Source organism: Heteronotia binoei, chromosome 15, assembly GCF_032191835.1.
Source record: "Heteronotia binoei isolate CCM8104 ecotype False Entrance Well chromosome 15, APGP_CSIRO_Hbin_v1, whole genome shotgun sequence".
Lineage (NCBI taxonomy): Eukaryota > Metazoa > Chordata > Lepidosauria > Squamata > Gekkonidae > Heteronotia > Heteronotia binoei.
The window spans coordinates 1,932,150-1,947,391 of NC_083237.1; the positions used below are offsets into that span (position 1 = coordinate 1,932,150).

Consider the following 15,242-nt stretch of genomic DNA (forward strand, 5'->3'; position numbering starts at 1 on the left):
TGCTACTAGTTATATGGACATAGATTTCAAAAAATGTGGCCAGAGTAGCAATTTTGGTGAAAGGGGGGGGGGCATTAAAAGCAGGCAAAGAGCCTCCCCCATCCCAATTTCAATTAGATGATGAATGTTTAATTTGAGCCTAGTGGAAAACATATTGGAGAGATTCTTTTTTTAAAGAAAAGAACTTTAGGAGATTATTGTGATCAAGGTATAGGCTCTTTTGTAAACTGCCCTGAGCCCCATAAGGAAACGAGGTAGCTAATAATAGCTTTAAATAAATAAATAAATGTTGAAGGGAAGGGAATGGAGAAAGAAAATTGCACATACTGATATTTTCAGTTTACTGAGCTGTACAAATGACCTGCTGTGCTGAGGCAGAAATCCTCACTCTTTTTGGTGGGGCTTACACAGGAGAAATTCTAGAAGGACCCCTAGCCAGGATTAGTTCATGCACATTAGAGTGGAAGCTCCTCCAACACATTAGAGTATAAGCTCCTCTAATCACAGTTAACAAACTGACTTCCTTTCGTGCCGTAAGATAGTAGGAAATTCTATACATCTGTTTTTTTAAAAAATATGTTGCCCTCAATTATTATGAGTCTTGACCAAGTTCACAGATGACTGCTTCAGTGTTATTTGTCCTTTGGCACTCATTGCCACTTGTATTGAATGCGAAAGGAGATTATGTTATATATTTAGGGCACATATTTTGCTTTTCCACTCAAAAGAAACAAACCTTTATGAGAGCCACAAGTAAAATACAGTCATACGATGAATTAAAATAAGACAGTAAGATAAAATCAGCACAAAATGCAATCTAAGAACATAAGAGAAGCCATGTTGGATCAGGCCAATGGCCCATCCAGTCCAACACTCTATGTCACACAGTGGCCAAAATCCCAGGTGCCATCAGGAGGTCCACCAGTGGGGCTAGAAGCCCTTCCACTGTGCCCCCCCAGCACAAGAATACAGAGCATCTCTGCCCCAGACAGAGAGTTCCAACAATAAGCTGTGGCTAATAGCCACTGATGGACCTCTGCTCCATACGTTTAGCCATTCCCTCCTTAATAATAATAATACTTTTTATTTATAACCCGCCCTCCCCGCACAAGCAGGCTCAGGGCGGCTGAAGCTGTCTATGCTTGTAGTCTCCACCACTTCCTGTGGCAGTGAAACTGTGGAACCCATAAATCAACGAAAAGGACAAGAAAAGAGGGTGGGTTGAGACTACCCCCTCTGGGTCCACATGACCATATGTTGTGCATTTGTACTGAGAACATCATTTCCAGGTTTGCATAAGCCTGACTTGGATTAGCACAGTACCCCAGAACACAAGCAGAAGTGCCATTTCCCAAACCCGAAATGGACCTGATTGGTGCTGTTTGCCTTTGGGGATGGGGATCTACATATACAGATTGGGTACCCTTAGGTTTTCCCAGTGGGCCTAACTCCACCCTCCGAGCCAGCGGGGTGTAGTCGTTAAGAACAGTGAGCTCTAATCTGGAGAACTGGGTTTGGTTCCCCCCTCCTTCTCCTCCACACGAAGCCTGCCAGGTGACTCTGAGCCAGTCCTGGTTCTCTCAGAACTCTCTCAGCCCCACCTGCCGAGTCACAAGGTGCCTGGGGGGCGGGGGGGGAGGAGGAAGTGAAGCAGATTCTAAGCTGCTTTGAGACTCCTTACAGCAGAGAAAGATGGGATGTAAAAACCAGTTCTTCTCATTTCTGGATGGGAAAACTTTGCTGCGGGGGAAACTGAAGTGCCTTCTTGCACGCCATGCTCCAAGTCTGAACTGGGCTGGGAAATCTCTGGAAACTGCATCCCCAGCACAGACTCACAACACCCAGGCCCGGAGAGAACATACCACACAGGTAGCCCCATGTGAAAACCATAATAAGGGCAGTGCCAAGTGGATCTTTCTGAAGGAGGGAGTTCGAAAGTCCGAGTGCCACTGCAGAGAACTCCCTTTCTCCAACAGCCCCCTGCCAGGCCCCCAGGAAAAGGAGCCCTCTAGAGGGGTGGCAGATCTCAGGCAGACTCATCTCACAAGAGGCCCTGCCGATTTACCGTGGTCAGAACTCCTGAACTCCTAAAGTGAAGATCTTTCCTTCCTGCTCTAGGACACAAAGGAAAGTTCCTCTAGAGGAGGGGTCCTCAACCCCCGTGTTGTGGACCGGTACCAGTCCATGGCCTGTTAGCAACTGGGCCGTGAGTTGTATAATTATTTCATTATATATTACAATGTAATAATAATAAGACGACATTGGATTTATATCCTGCCCTCCCCTTCGAATTTCAGAGCCTCAGAGCAGCTTACAGTCTCTTTTATTTTCCTCCCCCACAACAGACACCCTGTGAGGTGGGTGGGCCTGAGAGAGCTCTCACAGCAGCTGCCCTTTCAAGGACAACTCTGCAGGAGCTATGGCTAACCCAAGGCCATTCCAGCAGCTCCCAGTGGAAGAGTGGGGAATCCAACTCCGTTCTCCCAGATAAAATGATATTGGATTTATATCCCAGCCTATACTCTGAATCTCAGAGCAGTCATAAGCTCCTCTACCTTCCCCCACTCCCACAACAGACACCCTTTGAGGTAGGTGGGCCTGAGAGAGCTCTGACAGCAGCTGCCCTTTCAAGGACAGCTTCAAGAGCTATGGCTGACCCAAGGCCATTCCAGCAGCTGCCAGTGGAAGAGTGGGGAATCAAACCCTGTTCTCCCAGATAAAATGATATTGGAGTTATATCCCAGCCTATACTCTGAATCTCAGAGTGGTCACAAGCTCCTCTACCTTCCCCCCCTCCCACAACAGACACCCTGTGAGGTAGGTAGGCCTGAGAGAGCTCTGACAGCAGCTGCCCTTTCAAGGACAGCTCTGCAAGAGCTATGGCTGACCCAAGGCCATTCCAACAGCTGCAAGTGGAGGAATGGGGAAATCAAACCCGGTTCTCCCAGATAAGAGTCCACACACTTAACCACCGCACCAAACTAATAGGAATAAAGTGCACAAGTGTATCATCCTGAAACCATTGCCCCCCCTCCCCCAGTCTGTGGAAAAATTGTCTTCTACAAAACCGGACGCTGGTGCCAAAAAGGTTGGGGACCACTGTTCTAGAGAAAGCACAGTAGAGCAGAAGTTCTACTGAATGCAATCCTTCTTAAAAGGGAGGAGCAGTGGCAGAGCATCTGCTGGGCATTCAGAAGGTCCCAGGTTCAATCCCCGGCATCTCCAGTTAAAAGGACCAGGCTGGAGGTGATGGGAAAGACCTCTGCATGAGACCCTGGAGAGCCGCTGCCAGTCTGAATAGACAAGACTGACTTTGATGGACCCAGGGTCTGTTTCAGTATAAAGCAGCTTCATACGCATCCATAAGGTTGGTGAGGGGCCGTGGCTCAGTGGAAGCGCCTCTGCTGGGCATGCAGAAAGTCCCAGGTTCAATCCCCGGCATCTCCAGTTCAAAGGACCAGGCAAGGAGGGGATGTGGGAGACCTCAGCCAAAGACCCTGGAGGGAGAGCCAGTGCCAGCGTTTGATGGACTGATGGTGTAATTCAGTAGAGGACAGCTCCATGGCACGGTTTCAAGCTGTACGTGGAAAACAATGATGCTTACAAAAGCTTACAAAAGCATCAGTATAAATAAGGCAGGAGTGAATTGGCCCTTTAACTTCCTTGGGGAAATCCCCAGTGGGCAATCCCCCCACTGAGCTGCCCCATGGCCCCGGCAAGACCCCAGGGCTCGCTTGCCTCAGCCGGTGCCGCAGGGAATTGTTCCACTCAGCTGGTTCCTGGCACGGTTTGTGGCTGCCTTCACGTGCTTCAGAGCCGTGGCTTCCAGGACCTTGTTCCGGGGGTCTTAGAGGAGGGGCGTCAAACTCTTCTGTTACGAGGTCCGGATCTGACCTAAATGAGACTTTGTTGGGCCGAGCCAGGCCGTGTGTGTACCTATTTAAGATTAGGTAGCAGAGATATAAACTTTTAAAAAGAAGAAGATATTGGATTTATATCCCACCCTCCACTCTGAAGAGTCTGAGAGCGGCTCACAATCTCCTTTCCCTTCCTCCCCCACAACAGACACCCTGTGAGGTAGATGAAGATATTGGATTTATATCCCGCCCTCCACTCCGGAGAGTCTCAGAGCGGCTCACAATCTCCTTTCCCTTCCTCCGCCACAACAGACACCCTGTGAGGTAGATGAAGATATAGGATTTATATCCCGCCCTCCACTCCGGAGAGTCTCAGAGCGGCTCACAATCTCCTTTCCCTTCCTCCACCCACAACAGACACCCTGTGAGGTAGATGAAGATATAGGATTTATATCCCGCCCTCCACTCCGAAGAGTCTCAGAGCGGCTCACAATCTCCTTTCCCTTCCTCCCCCACAACAGACACCCTGTGAGGTAGATGAAGATATTGGATTTATATCCTGCCCTCCACTCTGAAGAGTCTCAGAGCGGCTCACAATCACCTTTACCTTCCCCGCCCCCACAACAGACACCCTGTGAGGTGGGTGGGGCTGGAGAGGGCTCTCACAGCAGCTGCCCTTTCAAGGACAACCTCTGCCAGGGCTATGGCTGACCCAAGGCCATGCTAGCAGGTGCAAGTGGAGGAGTGGGGAATCAAACCCGGTTCTCCCAGATAAGAGTCTGCACACTTAACCACTACACCAAACTGGCTCTCCAACACAAACACAACTAAAGATTTTTTTTTAAAAAAACTTAAAATAAAACATGCTTAAAACATTAGCACTTGTTGGTCTGAAAGGTGCTTTCTTTGTATTTCTCCCATGAGATCCAGGGAACTGGGCAAAGGAAGCTCTGGCGCTTTCCCTCCCTCCTCAGGGGACCGGGAGGGGGAGGAGCCTCAGCCAATGGACAAAATTAATGTTTTGCTCTGTAGCTCCTGTACAATTGAGCAGACCTTGACAAAGCAAGCTGAGATGCAGAAGGAAACAAGAGAGAGGGAGAAGGAAGCAGATGACAGCCAATTGCTCGGGGGCCTGATAGGAGCCCTCCAGGGGCCTGATTTGGCCCCCAGACCACATGTTCGACACCCCCTGGCTTAGAGCTTTCTTCGGGCCGTGCAGGGGGTTCCTCATTGTGAAGGCTGGTTATGGGGGAGACGGGCTTTCCCAGCAGAAGAACGTTTTGACATCTAAAAGGAGCGTTGGATGTACTTGCAGGAATGGTGGGCTTATGTGTCAGCTGAGAGGCCTTGCGACAGTTCTGTGCATCAGGGATGCTTCCCTAAATCCTCCACAACACGCAAACTTCCAGGGCGGATACTCGGGGGTTCCTCCTCCTCTTCACCCATGCAGGAAGGCGTCCTCTAGACGCCTTGACAAGTGTTGCTTGAGTGAGTTCATTGATCGACACAGCCGCACGTGGAACGGGGGGTCCTGTTAGCAAGCGGAAGGGCTCCGTCGCCTCCCTCTCTTGAGCAGCTGGTCCAGCAACTTTTGCTGTTTGGCGGAGAGTTCGTGGAAGTGCCACCCGTCATCACGCCACGTTCGTGCCAACCAGAGTAGCACGGGAGGTGCTGTGGGTTGAAAGTTGCCCCAAGTGGCATGATGTACCTGAGAAGTGCCAGTGGGTTTTCGCTGATGCTACCCCGGGCGTAAGTCCTCAGGAGGGTATGTGAGAAGTGGACAGAATGGTGAATGAGGACTCTGGGTGACCAGGGTTCGAATCCCCACTCCTGTGGAATCTGGCTGGGTGACCTTGGGCCCTTCACGAACTCTTGGCCTGGCTTACCACGCAGAGTTGCTATCAGGACGGAATGGGGAAGGGGGAGTGGAAAGATGTTCTGAGTCCCAGCCGGGGAGAAATGTGAGATATAAGTTGAGCAGTGGAAATAAATTAATGCAAACGCGCGCACTCCAGGGAGTGAGGCCGGTGCTCTCCCACGCTGCCCTTGGCTGGGAGCAAACCAAACCCCTGTGACCCTCCGGCACCCACCTCACAGGGCTGTCGTGTGGGGTGGCTTGGCTGGAGAACCAGCCTTGCTTGGGTCTGAGTGTGCAGAAAGCTTGGTGAGTGTGTCAGGAGTTCAGCGTGTTCAAGATCATCTTCCAAGGACATCTGTCTGTCTCTGTGTGCGTACAAGGATCCGGGTGAGTTTGTTGGTGTTGAGCAGAATTGCCGGCCCCCGTGGAGGTCCGATGGGCAGCAGGGGGGGATGGTATGGTCCAACTCAACCTGCGCTTTTGTCTGCTTGAGAGACCTCCGCTTTCCTGCTTGGTTCTGCTGCGCTCTTAAGATTCCTCACAGTCCTGCAGAGAATCCTCAGGGGAGGCGCCTCTCGGAATCGCACGTGGCTTCGTTGGTGCCTGTAGAAATTACTCTTGTGGTTACATGTGTCATTACACAGGTCTGGGCAGAGGGTCTCTGGGGTGCGTCAGGGCCACGCGCGAAGGACGCAGTGGGGTAGCGCATGCGGGACTCAGCAAGGAGAGAGCTGCGTAAGCAAGAGAAAAGTCTTAAGGCAAATAAATAATTGTGACGTGAGTGTGTCAGGAGCCCAAAGTGTAGAGTTGCCAGCTCCTGGTTGGGAACTTCCTGGATATTTGTGGGGTAGAGCCTGTGGGGAGTGAGGTTTGAGGAGGGGAAGGACCTCAGCAAGGTGTAGTGGCCTAGAGTCTAGCCTCCAAGGCCTCCGTTTTCTCCAGGGGAAGAGATCTCTGACGTACAGAGCCAGTTTGGTGTGGAGAGCCAGTTTGGTGTAGTGGTTAAGTGTGTGGACTCTTATCTGGGAGAACCGGGTTTGATTCCCCACTCCTCCGCTTGCAGCTGCTGGAATGGCCTTGGGTCAGCCATAGCTCTCTTATCTGGGAGAACCAGGTTTGATTCCCCACGCCTCCACTTGCAGCTGCTGGAATGGCCTTGGGTCAGCCAGAGCTCTCTTATCTGGGAGAACTGGGTTGGATTCCCCACTCCTCCACTTGCAGCTGCTGGAATGGCCTTGGGTCAGCCATAGCTCTGGCAGAAGTTGTCCTTGAAAGGGCAGCTGCTGGGCGAGCCCTCTCCAGCCCCACCCACCTCACAGGGTGTTTGTTGTGGGGGAGGAAGGGAAAGGAGATTGTGAGCCGCTCTGAGACTCTTCGGAGTGGAGGGCGGGATATAAATCCAATATCTTCATCTACCTCACAGGGTGTCTGTTGTGGGGGAGGAAGGGAAAGGAGACTGTGAGTCGCTCTGAGACTCTTCGGAGTGGAGGGCGGGATATAAATCCAATATCTTCATCTACCTCACAGGGTGTCTGTTGTGGGGGAGGAAGGGAAAGGAGATTGTGAGCCGCTCTGAGACTCTTCGGAGTGGAGGGCGGGATATAAATCCAATATCATCTTCTTCTTCTTGAAGTTGCAATTCCAGGAGATCCCCAGGCCCCACCTGGAGGTTGGCAACCCTTGGCCTATGTGTGTGTGTGTGTATAGGATCTTGCTGAGAACATGGCACCCACCCAAATGGGTCAAATTCAGTGTGTGGCACGAGGTGGGGTGGTGGGAGGGGGCAAGGTATTCCCAGGGGTGTGTGCGTGTTGCGTATGTGTGTAGTTGTATCTTGTCTGTGCGTCTCCTTGGGCCCCGCCCCCTTACCCGGCTCTTCCCCCTCAGGAAAGGAAGGGGTAGGGGCTGAGTGGAAACTGCTAATTAAGACCTTGGTGTGTCTAATTAACGCTCTCCCCTTGCAGTGAATTAATTAGGCGCCAGGTTGCCATGGAAATGGGATGTGACCTAGAAACAGAAACAGAAATTTTGAGGAGAGGGGCACTCTTTCATATTTCCGTGGAAATGAGCTCTGTGGGGAAGGGAGCCCTATCCTTGGGCCTCTGGTGCCCCATTTCCCCTCCCCCCATGGAGCTCAGACAACCTCTAGACTTTTGTGGAAGCTTCCAAGTTGCATTTGCTCTACCTTTGACCTTTAACCCCTCACTGCAGAATGGACTTTTCGGTCACCTGGTTTCTGTTAGGCTTTGGCCTTTGACCTTTCTAATCTACCGACCGTGACCTGAATTCTGGGGGTTTTGACTTCTGGATCTTCAGACCTTTGACTCTTTTGAACGTTATGTTGCCATGTCATGGTTTCTAGCAAAAGTTCTTGGACCTCCTCCATCCCAAACCTGGGATTGTGTGAATGCCAACCAGATGTGTGATCCGGCCGACCAACCACTCTTACGATGCCTTCCCTAGACCTCAGTAGTCTCCGTCGGCCCTGTAAGCACTGACCTCTCCAACCCCAAACTCTGGCCTTGACTTTGAGATCGCCAGCTCCCCTCCCCCATCTCCTATGGGCAGAGTTTTGGGGTTGGGCTGAACATATGGAAGGAGCCTCTTGTTTCCCTGCTACGGCAACTGTGCGTGTGTGAAGAGCTGTCGAGACTCACGGCGACCCTACGAATGAGTGACCTCCAAAATCTCCTAACCGTTTTCCTCAGGCTTTGCCAATGGCCTGCCGCCTTCAACTCTCCCTTAGCAGTATTGTCTTTTCTAGCGAGTCTTGTCTGCTCATGTTGTGACCAAAGTACGGCACCCTCTGCTTGATCATTTTAGCTTGAGAGGTCAGGCAACTGTATTCCTCCGTCCTTCCTTAACTTCAACGTATGCAACTGACTCCTTCACAGCCACCACTTTCTGTTATGAAGGGGATGCACGAGCAGGCATTTCTACAGGAGGGTGCCTGTTTTGTTGTTAGGGATATCCTAGGAGGCCTCCTTTTCCCTCACTGCCTCTCTCTTCTCTCTCATCTCACAGATATCCGGGACAGCGGGAAGAAGCCGGTCATGCTGTTCATCCACGGTGGATCCTACATGGAGGGGACGGGGAATATGTTTGATGGCAGCGTCTTGGCTGCGTACGGCAATGTGATTGTCGTCACCATGAACTACCGGCTCGGCGTGCTGGGTATGGGGGCTCAGGCCTGCCCCACTGACTCCTGGGGATAGGGGGGGAGGAACTGAGGCCTCTTGGCTACCTTGCCCTTTCGACGTCATTCTCCCAGGAAAACTAGGAGTCCTACATTTTTTGCGGGGTGGGGGGTGGGAATCACTTATTTTAATTAATTTATTTCAAAAACAACGGGGAAAGAACAGGAAATGAAATCCAGCAACTAATGAAAAAAATAGTATATCAAAAGTAGAAACAAGGCTATAACAACAGTGGTGGCAGATCTGTGTACAAGTTTCTATAAAATGTTTCCAAATACATATAGTTCCAGATGAACTGCACCCAAGGGTAGTAAAAGAACTTTCAGCTGTAATCTCTGGCTGCTATTTTTGAGACTTCTTGGAGAACAGGTGAGGTGTCAAAAGACTGGAGGCGAGCAAATATTGTCCCCATCTTCAAGAAGGGGAAAATGGAGGATCTGGGTAACTAACAACCCATCAGCTTGACATTTAATACCTAGAAAAGTTTTAGCAGAAATGATCAAACCGTTATTCCTTGAGTATTTGGAAAAGATGGCTGTGATTACTAAGAGCTAGCATGGGCTTCTCAAGAACATGTCATGTTGGACTAACCTTATCTCTTTTAAGAAAGTTGCTACCTTGCTGGATCAGGGGAATGCTGTAGACATATTTTATCTTGATTTCAGTAAGGCTTTTGATAAGGATTCCTCATCCTCTTGGAGAGGACAAGTGGAGTGCCTCAGGGATCTGTCCTGGGACCTGTTTTGTACCCAAAGAGTGCTGTAGACATATTTTATCTTGATTTCAGTAAGGCTTTTGATAAGGATTCACATAATATTCTTGCTGTCAAGTTGGTAAAATGTGGTTTGGTGGATCTGTAACTGGTTGACAGATTGCACCCAAAGAGTGCTTGCGAATGGTTCCTCATCCTCTTGGAGAGGAGTGACAAGTAGAGGGCCTCAGGGATCTGTCCTGCGACCTGTTTTGTTCAACATCTTTATAAATGATTTGGATGAAGGAATAGAGGGAATGCTTATTAAATTTGCAGATGATAATAAATTGGGAGGGATAGCAAATGGTATAGAACAGGGGTGGTCAACAGTACCTCTCCAGATGTTTTTTGCCTACAACTCCCATCAGCCCCAGGCAGCATGGCCAATGACTGGGGCTGATGGGAGTTGTAGGCAAAAAACATCTGGAGAGTTACCGTTGGCCACCCCTGATGTAGAAGACGGAGTTAAGATACAGGATGATCTTGACAGGCTGGAAGACTGGGCTAAAACAAATAAAATGAATTTTAATGATAAATGTAAACTTCTGCATTTAAGTAGGACAAATTCAATGCATAGAATGGGGGAGACTTGTCTTGGCAATAGTTTGTGTGAAAAAGATCTAGGAGTTCTAATGGACCATAGTGGATCATGAGTCAGCAGTGTGATGTGGTAGCTAAAAAGGCCAGTGAGATTTTGGGCTGTATCAACAGAAGTATAGTGTCCAGGTTAAGTGAAGTGATGGTATCGTTTTACTCTGCTCTGGTAAGACCTCACCTGGAGTCTTGTGTTCAGTTTTGGGCATAACAATTTAAGAAGGATCTAGACAAGCTGGAACATGTCCAGAGGAGGGTGACGAAGATGGTGAGGGGTCTGGAGATCAAGTCCTATAAAGAGAGGTTGAAGGAGCTGGGGATGTTTAGCCTGGAGAGGAGGCGGCTGAGAGGTGATAGGATCACCATCTTCAAGCACCTGAAGGGCTGTCATTATAGGTGTGGAGTTGTTTTCTGTGGCTCCAGAAGGTCGGACCGGAACCAGCGGGTTGAAATTAAATCAGAAGCTAAACTTTAGGAAGAACTTCTTGAGAGTTAGAGTGGTTCCACAGTGGAACAGGCTTCCTCCTTGGGAGGTGGTGGGCTCTCCTTCCTTGGAGGTTTTTCAACAGGCTAGATGGCCATCTGACAGCAATGCTGATCCTGCGAATTAGATCATGAGAAGGAGGGCAGGAAGGGTCGCATCAGTGCTTAGTTCTTGTGGTCCTTTCTTACACACCCAGAGAAATGCTGATCATCGCTGTGGGGTCAGGCAGCGATTTCTCTCCAGGCCAGTTTGGCCCAGGGATCCTGGAGGGGTTGTTTTGGTTTTTTTGCCATCTTCTGAATGTGGAGCAGGTATCACTGGGAGTGTGTGGGGAGTGGAATTTGTGGGTTTCCTGCATTGTGCAGAGGATTGAACTGGGTGACCCTGGAGCAGTGTTCCCTCTAGGCTGAGTGAGTGTGAGCTAGCTCATAGGTTTTTAGCCTCCAACTCACACGTTTTCGTCTTAGCTCAGGAAAAATGGCCCCAGAGCAAACTCATTGATGCAGCAGCTCACAACTTTAATGACAATAGCTCACAAAGCAGAATTTTTGCTCACAAGACTCCACAGCTTAGAGGGAATACTGCCCAGGACGTCCCTTCCAACTCTATGATTCTGGGTACAAAGAAGTCCATATGTACATAGTTGTTGTCTGTGTGCCCATGCATTCAAATACTGCTAAAGCTGTAAGGTCCGATCATTTACAGGAGGTTGGGCATTTATCCCGTGTAGTACAAATCTTTTAACTTTGGTAATGGCCTCTGGGTCCATTTCCGTTGTCCATCAGTTAGAGATGGGCAGATAGCTTGAAAGTACTTAAACGTTCTCAAAGATCAATGAACATTCTAACATAAAACTGATAAAACGTCTTACCAGAAAAGCAGAATTACTGGACATACCCAAAGCATACATTTAAGGGATTTGTCTCCTGTGACTTGCAATTTCTGATGTGATTACAGAGACACAGATTGGACTTTGGGATGATAAGGATTCCTTGCCGCAGCAAAAACCTCTCTGGTTTTTACTCTGCTGTCTCTTGTCTGTTGGCTTATCCTACATATTCTGAAAGTGGAATTTTTAAAAAAATCTCACAATGCTGGAAAACTTGGGCATAGCATTCTCACTCCTTTTGTAGAGGTGTTTTACTAGCTTTGTGTAAGAGCTCTCGTTACAGCAAATCTGGCCTCATTCATATGCATTGAGTGATTGTGTGTAGTTAAGCCTGTTTCCTTCTGTGTGGAGGGGGGTGGTCCCCACTAGGAAACTCAGCATGCACAAGAAAAAGAGTAGGGGCAACTTGAGGACGTTGTGCCCAGGTGAATGTTTTTTCAAGGGAACAATTGCACGCACACACATGGCACGGGGTGGGAAATGGCTCTCGGCTTGGACGTTGGGGGTCTTCTGGCTTAGACCGGGAGTCAAGATTCCTTGGATTTATCTGCTGAGGCTGCATGCATCTGTGGTTCAAGCCCCCCGCCCATCTTTGTTCCCCCTATGGGTGTGAAATTTACCCAGGCTCTGCCGAAATTAATATTTCATTAAAAAGCTTTCAATAATTAACAGCAAGGCCTCGTTATCTCCTGCAAAAGGGCCCCGGGACAGAGCGATGATTAATTTTAAAGGAGATTGGTCCAGCATCTACGTAGTATTTAGCAAAGGCAAAAGAAGCATCTTCTGATGGATAGCTTTTCCAGGCTTCTTTTGTTTGAGAAAAATGCCCCCAAAGCTGTCTTCTTCCTTGGCATCATCAGATCAGGCTGGATGCCTCTTAGAGGGCGGAATGTTGTTGCACAAAACTCCTGGATCATCTGAGATGAGAGTTGGGTACAAGTGACAGAATAGGGGAGGCACTGGGGGGGAGGGGACATAGAGCTACACTCTTGGCTTCTGTGCCAGTTTTAGGAATACAAGAGACCAGTGAGGGTCCATCTAGTCCAACATCCCATCTCGCACAGCAGCCAACCAGTTCATCTGGAGGGCCAACAACAGCGCATCGAGGCCAAGGCCTTCAAAGAACCTCAGAAGAGCCCTGCTGGGTCAGACCAGGGAGGGTTCATCTAGTCCAGCATCCTGTCTCACACAGTGGCCAGCCAGTTCCTCTGGAGGACCAACAACAGGGCAGAAAGGCCGAGGCCTTCCCCTGAGAAGAACATCAGAAAAGCCCTGCTGGATCAGACCAGTCATCCATCTAGTACAGCATTCTGTCTCACACAGAGGCCAACCAGTTCCTCTGGAGGGACAACAGCAGGGCAGAGAGGCTGAGGCCTTCCCCTGAGAAGAACCTCAGAAGAGCCCTGCTGGGTCAGATCAGTGAGGGTCCATCTAGTCCAGCCTCCTGTCTCACACAGTGGCCACCCAGTTTCTTTGGAGGGCCAACAGCAGGGCAGAGAGGCCGAGGCCTTCCCTTGAGAAGAACCTCAGAAAAGCACTGCTGGATTAGACCAGTGAGGGTCCATCTAGTCCAGCCTCCTGTCTCACACAGTGGCCAACCAGTTCCTCAGGAGGGACAACAACAGGGCAGAGAGGCCGAGGCTTTCCCCTGTGGTTGCTTCCTATCACGGGAATTAAGAAGTGGTTAGTGCCTCTTAATGTGAAGGTTCCCTCAGTTACACCATATTTAGTGGCCACCGATAGACTTATTCTCCATGAATCCATCTAATTCCCTTTTAGAACTGTCTACTCCTGTGGCCATCATTACATCCTCTGGCAGTGAATTCCACATGTTCTCTGTGTAAAGCAGTGTTTCCTTTTGTCCATCCTGAACCTGCTGCCCTTCAGCTTTGTGGGATGTCCTCGAGTTCTAGTATTTGGGGAGAGGTGGAAAAATGCCTCTGTTGGTTCTCTCCACTCCATGCATAATTTTATAAACCTGTATCATGTTCCCCCCACTTAGTCGTCTCTTTTCTAAACTGAAACGTTCCAGATTCTTTTGGTTTCTTTTTCCTCTGTGAAAAGCTCTGATTAGGTTTGCTCAGGATCTGTCCGCTTAGTGATTCCTTTGGTGTCCCACATCTGTCTGGCAGTAGAAATAGTTTCTTCTCGAGGGTTGGGGGACTGCGTATTTCTTGAAAGGAGATAGGGCAGGGGATGACAACTGCAGAGAAATCAGCAGCTTACGGGAGGAGAATTTGATACAGTGTTCTCTGTTTGCAAACATTTTGGAGTTTTAAATAACTCAATAAAATATTCATTAGCTGCCTTTCTACCTTGCAGGAACTCAAGGCAGCTTGCAGGATAAAGGACAATAAAACACATCAAACACGCAAAAACTAAATGGTTGAAATCAACCACTTAAAACTGCCAGCAAACAGAAAAACTAATCAAATACTATCATGAATAAAACTGTCTCCTGGGGGAGGTTGTTCCGTAGTCATGGGGCTGCCACTGAAAAGACCCCTACCGTTTTCGCACACAGCTTACCACGGGGTCACGTTCCTGTTCTCTCCGCAGCGTCCATCCCATTATCTGCGCCGAAGTTACAGGAAGTACCATGACTTTTGCGTCGCAAACGTAAAACGCTAAAACCCAGTTTACGTTTGCTACACAAAAGCTGCAGCATTTCCTGTAACTCCGGCGCAGATAATGGGAAATCCGACAGACGCTGCGGAGAGAACAGGAACGTGACTGCGAGGTAAGCTGTGTGCGAAAACGGTCCCGTGTATCAACCAGTCAAGCTTACTTGATTGATGGGACAGTAGGGGGAGGGGCCCTCTCTTCCTATGATCTTAATTCCTGAGGCAGGAACTCACAGGAGAAGATGGTCCTTCATACCCCAGTCCCAAGCTATTGTAGGGCTTTAAAGGTCAAACAAGCACTTTCCCCTCCCAGTCAAAATGCAGTTTCTTCCTTGCCTCCTCCCATGGTTTTCTTTCCCTCTCCCCCATAGGCTTCATGAGCACGGGGGACCAGTCCGCCAAGGGAAACTATGGCCTTCTGGATCAGATTCAGGCCTTGAGATGGCTGAACGAGAACATTGGCCACTTTGGGGGGGACCCCGAGCGGATCACCATCTTTGGTTCGGGAGCAGGGGCCTCGTGCGTCAATCTTCTCATCCTCTCCCACCACTCCGAAGGTAATCTTTTTCTCTCTCTCGCCCTGGGCTGGAACTGCTGCCCTCTCAAGGGCTCCATCAGCACATCTCTTCTTCTGTCTTTTCAAATCATGGCAACGTTCTCCGGTGTTATCACCTTGCATTAAAATGCTCCCTTTCGGATCTGTCAACTCGGGGCACGCAGCTGCTCCTCTTCTACACTTGGTCCCCTTTCCTTTGAGAAGAAAAGGAGCGGGCTATACCATACAGCGTGGGCTATACCGCTCCCTGCCCTGGATGCCCCAGACTAGCCCTCTCTTCTCAGATCTCAAGTGCCAAGCAGAGGAGGCCCTGTTTAGTACGCGGGTGGGAGACCACAGAGGGAGTTCAGGCTCTCCATGCACAGACAGTGTCAAGTCACCTCTGTATGCCTGATCTCATCTGATCTCAGAAGCTAAGTAGGGTCAGCCTCA

General features: G+C 49.5%; 1 protein-coding gene across 2 annotated transcripts in view; it reads left to right on the top strand.

Annotated features, from left to right (window-relative positions):
* The window catches only part of NLGN2 (neuroligin 2), a 46,475-nt gene that overhangs the window by 14,383 nt on the left and 16,850 nt on the right, over positions 1-15,242 (top strand). For both annotated transcript variants that reach the window (XM_060255879.1, XM_060255878.1), the window contains 2 exons: positions 8,740-8,889; positions 14,626-14,811. In XM_060255879.1, coding sequence (XP_060111862.1) covers positions 8,740-8,889; positions 14,626-14,811 — 336 coding nt within the window. The remainder of the gene's footprint in view (positions 1-8,739; positions 8,890-14,625; positions 14,812-15,242) is intronic.